This window comes from Colletotrichum costaricense, assembly GCF_030867565.1.
Source record: "Colletotrichum costaricense strain IMI 309622 chromosome Unknown Scaffold_8.1, whole genome shotgun sequence".
In the NCBI taxonomy this organism is placed as follows: Eukaryota; Fungi; Ascomycota; class Sordariomycetes; order Glomerellales; family Glomerellaceae; genus Colletotrichum; species Colletotrichum costaricense.
The window spans coordinates 1,467,803-1,483,191 of NW_026848237.1; the positions used below are offsets into that span (position 1 = coordinate 1,467,803).

General features: G+C 55.3%; 6 protein-coding genes across 6 annotated transcripts; 4 read left to right on the forward strand and 2 right to left on the reverse strand.

Moving 5' to 3' along the window:
* Positions 1-166: 166 nt before the first annotated feature.
* CCOS01_08521 (zinc knuckle) lies at positions 167-2,375 on the forward strand (the record flags this gene model as incomplete). The annotated part of the gene is made up of 6 exons (XM_060456682.1): positions 167-320; positions 381-591; positions 652-869; positions 1,061-1,284; positions 1,349-1,666; positions 1,719-2,375. The coding sequence occupies 6 exons, from the start codon at positions 167-169 to the stop codon at positions 2,373-2,375; spliced, it is 1,782 nt and encodes a 593-aa protein (XP_060312956.1).
* Positions 2,376-3,113: 738 nt separating this feature from the next.
* Positions 3,114-3,230, reverse strand: CCOS01_08522 (uncharacterized protein; the record flags this gene model as incomplete). The annotated part of the gene is made up of 1 exon (XM_060456683.1): positions 3,114-3,230. One exon carries the CDS (start codon positions 3,228-3,230, stop codon positions 3,114-3,116), a length of 117 nt encoding a protein of 38 aa, XP_060312957.1.
* Positions 3,231-3,722: 492 nt separating this feature from the next.
* CCOS01_08523 (peptidase family M28) lies at positions 3,723-6,999 on the forward strand (the record flags this gene model as incomplete). Its single annotated transcript, XM_060456684.1, has 4 exons — positions 3,723-4,051; positions 4,115-4,387; positions 4,437-5,345; positions 5,400-6,999. 4 exons carry the CDS (start codon positions 3,723-3,725, stop codon positions 6,997-6,999), a joined length of 3,111 nt encoding a protein of 1,036 aa, XP_060312958.1.
* Positions 7,000-7,855: 856 nt separating this feature from the next.
* Positions 7,856-8,449, reverse strand: CCOS01_08524 (mediator complex protein; the record flags this gene model as incomplete). The annotated part of the gene is made up of 1 exon (XM_060456685.1): positions 7,856-8,449. One exon carries the CDS (start codon positions 8,447-8,449, stop codon positions 7,856-7,858), a length of 594 nt encoding a protein of 197 aa, XP_060312959.1.
* Positions 8,450-9,880: 1,431 nt separating this feature from the next.
* CCOS01_08525 (WD domain-containing protein) lies at positions 9,881-12,418 on the forward strand (the record flags this gene model as incomplete). Its single annotated transcript, XM_060456686.1, has 4 exons — positions 9,881-9,922; positions 10,195-10,380; positions 10,438-11,250; positions 11,318-12,418. The coding sequence occupies 4 exons, from the start codon at positions 9,881-9,883 to the stop codon at positions 12,416-12,418; spliced, it is 2,142 nt and encodes a 713-aa protein (XP_060312960.1).
* Positions 12,419-13,168: 750 nt separating this feature from the next.
* CCOS01_08526 (uncharacterized protein) lies at positions 13,169-15,077 on the forward strand (the record flags this gene model as incomplete). Its single annotated transcript, XM_060456687.1, has 4 exons — positions 13,169-13,756; positions 13,833-14,213; positions 14,267-14,869; positions 14,922-15,077. 4 exons carry the CDS (start codon positions 13,169-13,171, stop codon positions 15,075-15,077), a joined length of 1,728 nt encoding a protein of 575 aa, XP_060312961.1.
* Positions 15,078-15,389: the final 312 nt, after the last annotated feature.

The window sequence follows — 15,389 nt, forward strand, 5'->3', positions numbered from 1 at the left end:
AGGCGCCAGGCTGAAAGATTCCTGTTCAGTGAGGGCCCTCCCATACTATTATTGCAACGGTTCCATATAAAAGTTCCCTTCCCTCAACCATCGAAATCCACAATCACCATCACACCACCCTATTCCCTCTGACTGACAGCTTGCTTGCCATCGCGCATCAGTCAAAATGTCGTGGAGAAACCAGGGAATCACGGGTTCCAACAACATCCCTTTGGGAAAGCGCCGGTTTGGCGGCGATGATGGTGGTGAGGAGGAGTTCCAGGAAGCTCCCCCCAGCAATGGCAACGGAGAGCTGAAGCGCGGTCGCAGCCCAGAGCCTCGTAAGTCTTCGCATTGCATCATGTTACTCCTACTATAGCAGATGCTAACGTCGCTTCCAGGTACCGATGCCGATGGCCCTCGCCGCAGAAAGAAGAGAAACCGTTGGGGCGACGCGTCCGAAAACAAGGCTGCCGGATTGATGGGCTTGACGACGGCCATCACGGCGAACATGACCGGCGAGCAATTGGAGGCTTACACCCTTCATCTCCGTATTACGGAAATTAGCCAAAAGCTTCGCATTGACGACGTCGTTCCCGCGGATGGAGACAGGTACGTTGTCCACGCGTGTCCAGCAATGCGCAGCACCTCGCTAACTGCCACTGTCTACAGATCACCCTCTCCTGCTCCCCAGTACGATAACCACGGTCGCCGTATCAACACGCGCGAGTACCGATACCGCAAGCGCCTCGAAGACGAGCGCCACAAGCTCATCGAAAAGGCCATGAAGACTATCCCTAACTACCACCCGCCACAGGACTACCGCAGGCCCACCAAGACCCAAGAGAAGGTCTACGTGCCTGTTAACGATTACCCAGAAATTAACTTCAGTATGATTGCTAACCCTCTAACCCTAACCAAAATTTCTTGTTTCCCTTGTTCCCTGCCTGGACTCTGGCCAAGCTTGTCATGCATCCTCCAGGTGTCTTGTCAGACCTGGCCTTGTTTGGAGACTGGGACCGTCATATAACTTGCTTCACCCTTTTGATACAGACACTAACGCTTAGCTCTCGTCGTAAAGTCGGCTTACTTATCGGACCCCGTGGCAACACTTTGAAGAAGATGGAGGGAGAATCCGGCGCCAAGATTGCCATTCGCGGCAAGGGCTCAGTCAAGGAGGGCAAAGGCCGTTCGGACGCAGCTCACGCCAGCAACCAGGAGGAGGATCTTCACTGTCTCATTATGGCCGATACAGAGGAGAAGGTCAACAAGGCCAAGAAACTCATTCACAACGTCATTGAAACCGTAAGTTCCCCCTCCCCCCTTTTCAATGACGATTGGCAGCGAATGCTAACATCTCTTCTGCTAGGCCGCCTCCATTCCCGAAGGACAGAACGAGCTCAAGCGCAACCAGCTTCGCGAGCTTGCTGCCCTCAACGGTACCCTCCGTGACGACGAGAACCAGGCTTGCCAGAACTGTGGCCAGATCGGCCATCGCAAGTACGACTGTCCCGAGCGCCAGAACTACACTGCCAGCATCATCTGCCGCGTCTGTGGCAACGCTGGACACATGGCTAGAGATTGTCCCGACAGACAGAAGGGTGCCAGCTGGCGCAATGACGGCGCCGGCAGAGCTGACTCGGCTGGCCGCATTGAAGGCGGAGACGCTGTCGACCGCGAGTACGAGGTACGTTTTTCTGCATTCCTTATCCACAACCCCAATACTGACTTTGCGATAGCAACTCATGCAAGAACTCGGCGGCGGCTCAGCCGGTGGCGCTGCACCTGCACGCATCGAAGCCGGCCCTAGTTCCTACAATAACAACGGACCCAGCGGCGGTGATGCGAAGCCCTGGCAGCGTGGCCCTACCGGCGGACCTGCTCCTTGGCGCAGCCGTAACAACGACTCACGCGATGATCGCGATCGTGGTGACCGCGACCGTGACGGTGGTGGCGGCGGCGGCGGTGGTCCTGCACCTTGGGCTCGCGATCGCAACCGTCGTGATGACCACGGAGGCGGCCACGGAGGCGGCCACGGCGGCTACGGCGGCGGTGACCACTATGGCGGTGGCGGCCAAGGTGGCTACGGTGGTCAATCTGCTGGCGCTGCTCCCGGTGCCGCTCCCTGGCATCAGCCTCCCGGAACTCAGAACGGCTACGGTGGCTATGGTGGATACCCGGGATACGGTGCTCCTCCTGGCATGGCCGCACCGCCATCTGGCGCCCCTCCGCCGCCTCCTGGTGCTCCTGGTCTTGGAGCTCCTCCAGGTCTGGCTGGTGGCCTCAACGCACTCATCCAGCAGTATGCCGGAGGCGCCCCTCCCCCGCCTCCCTCGGACAATGCTCCTCCTCCGCCTCCCAGCGACCAACCTCCCCCACCTCCCCCTGGTGCCTGAAGTGGTTTGAGGGAGCTAGGAGGTAGATCAGACGACTAACTTTGATGCTAAGCTCGCATCTGCACACCAACTACGTTGACAACTAACGCTCAACTAACAACCAAGGATTCATATCATGACTTCCAGGGTTGGACAAGTGTTCGCACCTACGCATCAACGTGTTTTCTCTCTCCTGAGTATTTGAAGACCCCAGTGTGGGCAGCAAGCACTTAACGCAAAAAAGCAGAATCAACAAAACAGCGGACACAAGAAAGCAAATTGTACGATAGAACGGGAACGGGAATTCTAGTGGACACTAATCCATAGGCTTATTTTATGCATCGGTGCGTTTGTTTTATAGCCAAAAGATGAAGTTCATCCCAATTGAGGAAATCTAGCCTGTCCACGTGAAGTTATTTGTGACACACTTGAAAGCTCAAAGCGCTGTATCGGAGTCGGATCCGAGTGCTGGAGAGGCAGAAAGAGTAGAGAGTTCAAGATGACTAGCCACCCAAGCTGTCACCGAAACTCTGTATCGTGGCGCTACGATATCTTGATGTCCAACACCACTCCAAGTCCAATCAAATTTCAACGGGCCAAGATTGAAGAGAGCCAGTCGCAAGTTTTCTGGGCGAGGTTGCATAAGTTCCCCGCATCGATGACATTCGCCTTGCATGTGAAGTGGGTGGGTGGGCTACCTGAGGCTCGAATGGAGGCCGCCGTTGGCGCTCTAGAACAGAGCATGGGAGCTTGGGCCACCTAAGATACCGTACAGCAATACCTAACAGCAGCAGCAGCAGCAGCAGCCAGCTCCGGCCCACTGCACATCATCCCAGGCCAGGAAGGTGCGTCCAGTGTCTGTCCCAGATCTGGCATGACGCCTTCCCACACTCTGAGCGCGGCGTTTCCACCTCCAGCCTCCTTCGTCCTTCATCCCACCTGCAGAACTTCCCTTCTGTCGGCTGACAACTTTGCTCCGTTGCCTTTATTCGCCTTTAGCCATTTCTCGTCAGCTTCCTCCGTGACCCGTTCGTTTTCCCCGCTGATCGACTGCTATCGTTGTTTCGCAAGGGTTTCCCAGGCCCATCCATTGCTTGCGCCTATATGCCCTGTAACACTACCTAGTCGCAATTATCTATCGCTTTGCCTTATCTGAGCTTCCGAGGGTTCGTTCACGCAACCCCTCTACCGAGCAGGCTCCGGCCATCTCCGCAGCCTTTCCTCCGAGGACAAAGCTGGAGGACTCGGAGCTTCGTAGCCTCTTCGCATCGTCTGGCAGGACTCGAGATCGTATCAGCTACATTGCGAAGCTTTCAGCGACGCGGTCAGGAGTATTCCATCGGGCAATCCCAGCAACATTCGGTAGCAATGGCTGCCAAGAACCCATTCGGGTTCACGACAGGTCCGGTCACCTTCTGGCTGATTGTCGTCTACGCGGCCTTCCTCGTTCCCCTTGTCTGGATTCACGAGTCCGTGCCGTCTGTTCCTAGCCACAATCCTTACACTGGCGTCAATGTAACCGAGGCATGGCAGGACTTGACGCACATCACCAAGAACTACCACCCGTACAACAGCCGTGCCAACGATGAGGTGGGCGCATACCTCTTGACCCGGATCGAGGAGATCTTGCAACGCAATGTAGTCGATTATTCCAAGGAAAAGGATGCAGGTGGAGTTGTCTGGCCTCAGGACGCCTAGTGAGTAAATTCCGTGTGTTCGTTCTTGTGCCGAGAAAACGTGCTGACTAGAGGTTGCTGCAGTGGCACACCAGCGCTTCCACGCGAAGATGCCGTCGAGCGTGCTTCGACTGGCCCCCTCGTAACGGTCTTTGACGACATAATCTCAAACGTGACCTATGCTGGCACCTCTGGCCCACTCGGTCAACCTGGTACTTCGGCCCATGCAACCTACTTTGAGGGCACAAACAAGCTTGTCTACATCCGCGGCACAGAAGACGAAGACGGTGAATGGTGGAAGGGCAAGCGTGGCAACATTGGCCAGGGCGGCGTTCTCGTCAATGCTCATTACGACTCGTAAGTGGTATCATTGCTGTGCCAGGCCTTTATGTTGACAGACGAACAGAGTCTCCACCGGCTATGGAGCCACTGACGACGGCATGGGTTGTGTAAGCGTTCTTCAGATGCTCAACTACTTCACTTCTCCTGGCCAGCAGCCCAAGCGTGGAATCGTACTATTGCTCAACAACGGCGAAGAGGATGGCCTGTACGGAGCCAGAGCCTACCACTACAGCCCTCTCTACTACTTCACAACCTCATTCGTGAATCTCGAGGGTGCCGGCGCGGGTGGGCGAGCCATCCTCTTCAGAACCACTGACTTGGAGGTATCCAAGGCTTACGCCAACGCTCCTCATCCCTTTGGATCCGTTGTTGCTGCAGACGGCTTCAAGCTTCGAGCGATTAAGAGCGAAACGGATTACAAGGTGTGGGTCGAGAACTTTGGCCAGCGCGGCCTCGACATCGCATTCTACCGACCTAGAGCGCGGTACCATACTAACCAAGACGATACCCGACATGCCTCGCAAGAGAGCCTTTGGCACATGCTTTCCAACGGCTTGGCTGCTGTTGATTCGCTTCAGAAGACTTCGGGCTCCTTCACCGGTAAGCGCAATGACGGAGACAAGAAGAAGGTTTCAAGCGGTTCCGGAACAGAGGGCGTTTGGTTCGATATGTTTGGCAAGGGATTCGCCACTCTTGAGCTTCGTGGCCTCTTCGCATGGACATTGACCCTGCTCATTGTGTCTCCCCTGATTTTGGTCCTCGTCACCTACATCCTGTCGAGGCAGGACAAGTACTACTTCTTCTCGAGGAAGGTCAAGATAGACATTGACGACGAATCGGTCCCTCTTGGCGGTTGGAAGGGTTTCTTCCGTTTCCCCTTGGCCCTTATTTTCTCGGGCGCGATCACCGTCCTTTCTGCCCTCCTGGTTCGAAGACTGAACCCTGAGGTTGTTTCCAGCAGTCCTTATGCAGTGTAAGTCCAAGTCAACTCCATTGAACGTTTCCAAGCTGATGCTTTACGCTATAGCTGGGCAATGACTTTGTCTGTGTTCTTTCTCGCATTCTGGACAATCTCGCGCGGCGCCAACGCCGTCAGGCCGAGCGCTCTTCAACGCGGTTACGCCCACATTTGGCTCTTCATCTTGAGCTGGGCTATCCTCGTTGCTGTTACGACCGCCGCCGACAGATTCCAGATTGCTTCGGGATATCTCTTTGCGTTCTTCCATTCCGCCGTCTTTGTTGCGACGCTCATCACTCTCTGCGACCTTTTCGCGCTCCCGAGCAAGCGAGCCTACGCAGAGACGGCTCACGACGATCAGCAGTCTAGGGATAATATATCCGAGGTTCCCAATTCTGATGCTTTGATTTCTCCGAGTCCGCACGAGGAGGGAACCACTGAAGAGCCCACGGAAACAACGCCGCTTAGGAGTGGCGACAATGGCAGTGGAAACAATGGCACAATACGCACGACATTCGCAACAACCTACCGGCGCTCGCTCTCTGCCATCATGTCCAACCCAGATGACGACGACGAGGAGACTAAGGAAACAAGAGAGAAGCAACCCTATGAGAAAGAACAACCGTGGTCAGCGAAGCTCCCATCTTGGACCTGGCTCTTCCAACTCCTTCTGCTCGCTCCGATCACCATCATCGTCTTCCTCCAAGTGGCTCTGTTCATCACCTCGGCCATGCAGTCCATTGGCGCCGATGGTGTGGATCCTTTGCTTCTCTATACCGCGATTGCCGTCTTCAGCATCATGATTTCTTTGCCTCTTACTCCATTCATCCACAGGACGAGCTCCTACGTGCCGTTGGCCCTGTTATTCATTTTCCTCGTCAGTCTCATCTACAACCTTGCCGCTTTCCCGTTCTCCGCGAACAACCGCTACAAGGTCAAGTTCATTCAGCACTTGGACCTGGATAATGGAAACTCTTCAGTTTCGATTCTCGGCCTGCAAAAGTACGCCCGCAAAATGATCAACGAGTTGCCATCTGCGGCAGGCCGGGAAGTCATTTGCACTCCATCAGCTGGCTTGCTATCTGATTGTCGATTTGATGGATCTGCAGTGTTGCCCAGACTGCCTGAGCTTAAGAGCACCTCGTCTTCCGGACTCGTGTCTTCAAAGGATCCATACGCACATCTCGTGACTGTTAACATCACTTACTCGAACTCGACCAATGAGTATGAGCTTTGCATTGATGCCCCAGAGTCAAAGCAGTGTGTTCTCAATTTCGACGACGCTGTGACGTTTGACGTTCGGGAGGGCGCCGGTATCGACTCCCTCTTCAGCACACCTACAGAAGGGGGCATTAACGGCATCACGCTTTGGCGGAGGGACTCGTCTATCCCATGGACGATTGACGTCAAACCAGCCGCCAAGCCCTCGGCGGCTAAGCCCGCGGAGTCAGTTCACAAGGAGACTCCCAAGGAGCACGAGGAACTTCGGATTCGCCGGGTTCGAAAGTCTACAGGATTCAGCGGAACGATCTCGTGCTCTTGGAGTGATGCCAACGTTCGCGGGACAATCCCTGCCTTGGACGAAGCTTTACAATATGCCCCTGACTGGATCGCCGTCACAAAGCAAGACGTAGGCCTGGTCAAGGCATACAAGCGCTTCAAGGCCTAAGCAGATATTGAAACTCATTTCACTGTCAACTTGGTGAAGTTTGATTTCACTTTGTTTCGTGGGGTTGTAGGGGAGGACGCGCGGGTTCATGGCTAGAGCGATACATGAGAGGCCATGAACCGATGGAAAGCTGGAATAGTGCTTTCCTTCATGGCGGTCGGCAACTGGAATTTTGTTCATTGGGTGGCGTTTCGAGAGGCATCTTTCACGTTAGCATGCGATCATGGGGTACAGCATAATCACTGGTGGCTAGGCTGCGAACGGGTAACGAAAGCATGCGTAATAGGTATCAATTTGAAGTATCATTCAGGAAACGCCCCTGTCATTCAAGCATACGCTGTCGAATCGTTTTCAGCCATGTTGCGGAAGTTAGGTATGTGTGTGTATTCCTCGAGTATTGACTATACCGGGTCTGCGGATTCAGGACCTGCGTCGAGTAGCTTGCCTTACATTCGGATTGAGGTCGCCCTTCCTTCAACCAAGTCCTCTCGATCCTCAAGGTCGAGCGGTATAACGCCCTTGTCCGTTAGTACAGAACTCGGTATGAAATCTCGAGAAGTCAACGGATGGAGGATTTCGTAGGGGCCCAGTTCGATTTACGGACTGGGTACCTGAGCTTTTGCTATTTTGCCCCTTTTGATGCCTTCCATCCATCCCATGAACTGCAAACGATTTAATGTAATAGGGTATCAATTGTTGGTCTCCCGCGCAAGTCTGCTGGCAAGAGTGCGCCTGGTATTAGGCTCTTCTTCTCGTTCCAATACCACTTTGGTATGAAGTAAATGAGACAGACTCCCATCACCGAGCCATCCAGACCTTTCCCAGGCTTCGTTCCACTAAACTGCCAGCTTTTCCATCACTCCTGCATCCTCTCATCCTTGATACCACCACCAGCTCCTTCGGCCACCTCCTTGGCGTGATACCGCTCCAGCAGCTCCCTCATCTTGGCCCACAACTCGGCCTCCATGTCGCGCTCGACCTTGTTGTTGCGGCTATTGAGCCACCCGACGTCGAGGTTACCAATGGTGCCGACGCCGTTGGGCTCGAGGGAGGGTCGGGCGACGATTTTGGCGTCCTCGTTCATGACGGGTTGTCGGGTTTTGGGATCGGCGTCGTTGCGGAGCTTGATGATGGAGGCTTCTTCGAGGGCGAGGATTTGGCGCTTCATGTGGACGTCTACTGTGTGCAGGGTGGAGAGGAGGGCGTCCATTGAGGTTTTGAAGGTTTGGGTTTGGGAGGAGGAGGAGGATGGTTGGGGGGGAGGAGCGGATGGGTTTGAGGGGTCTGATGATGGGGAGGGCTTTGGGGGTGCGCCGAGGGCGGAGAGGGCGGATGAGGTGTGGGACATTAGGGAGACTATTTGGGTGTCGATTTCGCAGAGTTGTTGGATTCGTTCTTGGAGGGTGAAGAGTTCGTTTGGGGCGTCTGTTGTCATTGCTGTGTCTGCCATTGTTGCGTTTGAGAGCTGATTTCGGATTTTATAGGGAGAACGGACGTGTGCAATTGGTGAGTTTGGGGAGTTGGGAAGAGGACAATATTATGGGTGAATCGTGGTTCTTGATGAGTGTAAAGTAGTTCGTGAGATGAGAGGTTGAGGTGGTGAGTGAGATTCAGTGGGTGAGTGCTCGAGCTCACAGGTGAGCTCCAAGAGGTCGCGTCTGAGTTGAAAAAAGGTGGGCCCGACCACCGGGGAAGGTCGAAGCTCTCTTCCAATGACTGAGAGCGAAGAGGCATACACTATGTCGAGAAGGGCTTAGCGCCATCCTCTCCAGATATTTTCCGCCGCCAACCTTGACCTCACGTCCTTTCCTTTGCAGCCTTGCAGGGGATGAAGGAGCCTCATTTCATCGGGGCCGGACGCGACTTTCGACGACATCTCATCGAAGTTTATCATCAAAAGTCGGAAGTTCGCATCTGCAGCACTACTTGCTGATAGTCAACGTCTCCTCAGAGAAACACGCTCATTAGAAACCTGGAGATTACGGCCTCGGTTTCCGCTACGGATACCCGACCTTGGCTCGACGACTCACGATCACGTCTCACCCGCCCGGTTCACGACTAATGCGCCGAGAGACGTGAAAGGCGCATCGCCACATCGAAACCAGGAATTTTCATCTACACCAACTGCGCGCGTTCCAACACTATCAAAACCGTTCTGTAAAAAATGTCGGGAACCCCGGCTCAACCAGGTGCTAGCACCACCCCGGGCGCACCAGCAGCGGCAGCAGCAGGCGCAGCAGGCACAGGCGCGTCGGGATCCTTTTCACAACAGCCTCAGCAGCAGCAGCAGCAGCAACAACAAGCTGCGTCGACGGTACCGGCGACGGTGACGCCTATTCCTGCTCCTACTATCCCGACTAGCCAGACGCCGATCCCGCCCCCTGCGACGGCTACGCCTGCGCCTGCGCCGGCGCCGGCTACTGCGCCCATGTCGAATCAGAATCTGAATCAGATTGTAAGTTGGGATTCCAGTTGTCAGTTTGGTGTCCTTTTTGTGGTTCCTATGCGTCTATATGGGGAGGAAGGGTTGTTTGATCGTTCGGTTGCTGCGAGTGTGGTGACCGTGGCGGTCGACGGCTGGTGGTGATGGCAAGTGCTGTTGGAACCGTGAGAGATGAGATCGGCGGGTGAGGATCGTGTATTCCTTCGAGGGCGGGGGACAGAAGGACAGCAATTGCTTCTTCCATCTCCCGCAAGAATTGCAGAAACAAAACCCATCTCATGGGTAGTTGCCAGTTCACATTTCTTTGTGTGTTTGGTTCTGCTTGCCTTTTCCTCATCCATCACCTTTCACCATCATCATTCAACTCATACACCTTCCAATTCGTCTTTATTATTCTTTCACGTCAAAATATCATCAACATCCAGGAGTTTGAAGACAATGGCCAGTTACCTTCAAGAGAGAGTGTCCAAGGTTGAGATGGTAGGTCAATGCGGCGTGGCTTCTGGATTCTCGTGGAAGAGGACCGCCTCTCTCCCAACATCCTCCTTGTCTCCCATTCCTTATGTTGAGCATGATTTCTCTATTCCTATCTCTTCATCCTCTCTCCTTCCTCCTCTATTTTCTACTTGTCTTCGGCGCGGGAGAGCAAACATGTTCGTTCCAGAAGATATAGAGACTGCGAAGGCAGCGAAAGTACGATCGCGCAGAGTTGCCTTTTCAACGCTTTCCCCGACATCGCTGACAGTTTTTAGGTCACAGACTATCTCCTGAAGCGAGGATACACTCGTACTGAAACCATCTTTCGCCAAGAGTCTTCGCACTTGGGTCCTGACGGCAGACCCATTCACAATAAGGTTGATGATTTGGGCCCTAAGAAGTACTTGAAGGCTTTCAACTTGCTCCGTGAGTGGGTCGAGAACAACCTCGACATCTACAAGGTAAGCCTCTAGCAGTCCATCTGATTCTGGCCTTTCATTATTTCTAACCTTTTACAGTTCGAGTTGAACAAGCTTCTCTGGCCCGTCTTCGTCTACTCCTGGCTCGAGCTCGTCACTCAGAACTACTCTGAGGAAGCCAAGATCATCCTCAACAACCTCAAGTCGTACTTTGAGAATGTCCACTCCGATGACCTGAAGACCTTCTCCACCATTACACTGGCTCTGCACGCCAAGGAAAACCCTACCACCAAGTTGTACAGAGAGAACAAGTACCGCGTTCCGCTCAACCAGCACATCAGTGGCAACCTCTTCCACTTCCTCGAGCGCGAGCGGGACAATGGCGGCGCCGTTATCCTGTACATTCTTTCGACCTTCTGCCAGTTGGATTCAACGGCCCGTGGCCCCATCGAGCCTTTCAGCTTCGAGGCGATTTACCGCCGATCTCAGAACCTCGACATTGACGAGGTGGATCTACAAGAAGGTATCCCTGGAGTCTTCACCGGCATTTCAAACCGGGACCTCTTGGACAAGACGGTGCCCCTCAAGCTGGGTCCTCTGCCCATGGAAGAGGACCTCCGCGACGATGTCAGGGCCGAGCTCCAGGATGAGGATGCGCTCAACCCCCCGCCCGATGGCCGTGCTACTTTGGTAGACGAGTTCGATCGTAAGATCAAGCGTGAGGAGAGCGCCGATGGCCCCACAAGAGCTGACCTGCCTTTGCCTCCATCTCGCGCCAGAGACGTTGTCATGGAGATGCAGAAGGTCAGAGAGAACCGTGATCGCTTCAAGATTGACGGACGTACCGGCGGCGTCGGCGTTCCTGTGAGCGCGTGCATGTTCACTTTCCACAACACTTTAGGAAGGCAAGTAGTACGTTCTTATCCAGTGAATTTGACTAACAGTTTGGTATAGTGTCTCATGCATGGACTTCTCCAAGGATCACGAAATGGTTGCTATTGGCACCACGGATTCCTACATCCGAGTGTGGCATCTTGAGGGCAAGCCTCTCAAGTCGAAGCGCAATGACGAGAAGGACTACAAGTTCAACAACCGCAAGCTTATCGGTCACTCAGCTCAAGTGTACTCAGTTTCCTTCTCCGATGCCATTGCCAAGCTCGAGCATGCGCCATTCGGCGAGGAGGGCAAGGGCGAGTCTCCTATCGAGACGAGCTCCAAGCTGCTGCTGTCTTGTTCTGCGGACGGCACCGTTCGAGTGTGGTCGCTGGATATCTGGGCCTGCGTCTGCGTCTACAAGGGCCACGATGGTCCGGTGTTGAGAGCCGAGTGGGGTCCTTTCGGTCACTACTTCTTGACTGGCGGCTGGGACAAGACTGTTCGCGTCTGGATGCAGGATCACGCATCCGCGCAGCGCATTCTCGTCGGTCACGATTCCAGCATCTCGGCTGTGGCCTGGCACCCGAACGGAACATACGTGTTCTCGGCTTCCGACGAGACGGACAAGTCGGTCCGCATGTGGTCTGTCATCACCGGCCAGTGCGTGCGTGTCTTCACCGGTCACACGGACTACATCTCCACCATCGAGGTCGCGCCCAATGGCAGAATCTTGGCCACGGCTGATTGCAGTGGCAATATCTTCCTCTGGGACATCCAGAAGGGCCTCCGCATCAAGCGCTCCCGCGGCCACGGTAAAGGCGGTATTTGGTCCATGAGCTTCAGCGTCGAGTCCAACGTTCTCGTCTCTGGCGGCCAAGACGGCACTGTCCGTGTGTGGGATGTCGAGCTCCCTGCCGAGGGCCACAAGGCGGCTCAGCAGCAGCAAGGAGCGGCGCCTGCTCAAGAGGGAGGCGACACCATCGTCGCGGCCAGCGGACAGACGGATCGCCCGACTGCTAGCGGTCAGGGAGCGACTGGCAGTGGATCTAGTGCTCCCAGTGGCGGAAAGAAGAAGGGCAAGGAGGTTATGATTACGCCCGACCAGATCAGCGCATTCCCGACCAAGAAGACGCCCGTCATGAAGGTACAGTTCACCCGCATGAACCTAATTGTGTCTGGTGGCTGCTACGATCCCGACCGTTAAGCGCAACATGCATCTCTTCTCACTGCGGAACGGGATTTTCTGGAGGGAAAGAATCAGACTGTCTTCATCTTGAGTTTGGCGTTGGGGTCACGGTAGTCGACAAAATGTGACTTGGGCGAGGTAATCCTGGTCTGGGACAGCAAAATCGCCTGGTTACTGGTTTGTGTAAATCATCAATGTAGTAGATACCTTTAGTCAATTGGGAAGGCTGTAAAGCCGATTTGCCCGTGATCTAAGTAAAATGCATGTGAACGCTTCCCTTTGAATTGTATCTTTGTTCGTGGCATGTCTCGGTAAGGTACTTCGTACGTTAGCACCGCCATTGCCCGGCGTCAGTCGAGACAGGAACAGTGACGTTGACCGCAACCGCTAGGTACCTCGAGTGCGGCGCTCCTGGGGCAGGCCGGGTAGGTACCTACAGGCTACAGGAGCCTCGATGGGCTCTGGGGTCCCAATCGAGGTCGAGTGGCTGAAGCTTCCAACGGGCCTCAGCGAATCAGGTAGTGCGGAGCAGCTGTGCACCTCTCGCATTGAGCCTCTGTCAGTCAGACACAACCAGAACCGGCCGTGCCTTGGATGTACCTCACCTCACTGTGCTGCCTTGCCTTTTGCGAGACCACATCCCACCTCACCTCAATTCACCACCCCAACCATCGCCCGCTTTCCGTGGTACTCCACAGGCCCGTCATCTAACCAGATTTCATTCTCACGAGATTACCATAGCCACTGGCGCATCGAGCAAACGAAAGGATGGATCCCCTCGAAGAGTCGCCATGGGGCGATTCGCAACCCACCTCCGAGCCCTCGACCCAACAGCAGCCCTCCCAAAGCGAAGAGTCGACGTCGTCGCAGCCCGCGGCCAAGTCAGACGCACCCAGCACGGCATCCGCACCTCGCCCTTCACGCTCCGGACCTGTTCGTCGCCTCGTTTCCGCCCAACCTACCCGCCTTGAAGCCGTCGACGATCCCCTCGGTCCTTTGGGTCCCCTCGGCGCTCCCGCCGCCGCAGACAATGGCGCCGAAGCCGGCCAGGATGCTCCGCCCGTGCCGCCGCAGAAGGAGCAGATGGTGATCCGCACCTCGATGCCGCCCCAGCAGGGCCGCCGCGCCGGACCTTCCGACCCTCATCACATCGACGAGGACGATTACGACCGTCCGTCTGGCCCGAGGCAGCCGCCGCCCGTTCAGGCGGCGCATCCTAGCCCGGTGCGGACGCATACTCAGCCTAGCGTCAGCGTCGAGCAGGCTAGCAAGCCGAGCTTCCAGATCACGGTGGGCGATCCGCACAAGGTTGGAGACTTGACCAGCTCGCATATCGTCTACTCTGTCAGGACCAAGGTAAGATGAAGCTCTTCCATTGGTGAAGCGGGGATTGGGGGAGAGGAGCCCGCGCTAATCATGATGGAACCGACAGACCTCCTCAAAGGCATACAAGCAGCCCGAGTTCGAGGTGAAGCGCAGATACCGTGACTTCCTTTGGCTGTACAATACGCTGCACGGAAACAACCCCGGTGTTGTTGTGCCGCCGCCGCCGGATAAGCAGGCTGTCGGTCGCTTCGAGAGTAACTTTGTTGAAGGACGTCGCGCCGCTCTGGAGAAGATGGTGAACAAGACTGCTGCGCACCCTACCCTACAGCACGATGCCGACCTGAAGCTGTTCCTCGAGAGCGAATCATTCAACGTCGACGTCAAGCACAAGGAGCGGAGGGAGCCGATTCCCGGAGAAAGCAAGGGTGTCCTCGGCAGTCTGGGCATTAATGTCGGTGGCAGCAGCAAGTTTGTCGAGCAAGATGACGTGAGTGTGCGCTGGGATTACCAGGAGGATTGTATACTGACAGAGGACGACAGTGGTTCCATGACCGCAAGGTCTACCTCGATGCGCTCGAGAACCAGCTCAAGGCGTTGCTCAAGGCAATGGAGACAATGGTTGGCCAGCGCAAGATGATGGCCGAGGCCGCTGGAGACTTTTCGGCGTCTCTGCACGCTCTGTCTACGGTTGAGCTTTCGCCCTCGTTGTCGGGCCCGCTGGATGCGCTGTCCGAGCTGCAGCTGACAATCCGCGATGTCTACGACCGTCAGGCCCAGCAGGATGTTTTGACCTTTGGCATCATTATCGAGGAGTACATCCGCCTGATTGGGTCAGTTAAGCAGGCGTTCAGCCAGCGACAAAAGGCGTTCCACTCGTGGCACTCTGCCGAGTCAGAACTGCAGAAGAAGAAGGCTTCCCAGGACAAGCTCTTGCGGCAAGGCAAGAGCCAGCAGGACAGGCTGAACCAGGTTAGCGCGGAGGTCGGCGACGTGGAGAGAAAGGTGCACCAGGCCAGGCTCCTATTTGAGGATATGGGTCGGTTGATGAGGGCGGAGCTTGACCGCTTTGAGAGAGAAAAGGTGGAGGACTTCAAGAGCGGCGTTGAGACCTTCTTGGAGAGCGCGGTAGAGGCACAAAAAGAGGTAAGACAATCCGCGACATACATGAGGTGGGACTGAGGCTGACGCTTGACAGTTGATTGAGAAGTGGGAGACGTTCCTCATGCAGCTGGATGCCGAGGACGACGAGACGGTCTTTTACCGGCCGCCCGTCATCCAGCCCTCGGGCAAACCGCCCGGCAACACGGCCATTGACAGGGCTCGTGCCACCATCAACGACGACTCTGACTAGAAGCCCGAGGCACGGCGTCCGCTGATTCACTACATTATACCTACGCATCACAGCAGCGGTTTCTTCTTCGACCCCACGGCGCACTGGGACGAGTGACGAGTGAATCAAGTGTGGGCAATAAGTGCACATTGTGGAGCCTATCCTTTCTTGGTTGTAGTAGTTGTGGTTGTTGTACATATCTGACAGTAGAAGAAACCCCATGGGGGGTATAAGGGGCTCCCGTAATCCACCTCCTCCTCTGACCACGCTTTTGATCGCCCTCTCGGCGGGTCTCCGTGAAATCTCCCTTTTTATACAATGATCCGGCTCTGT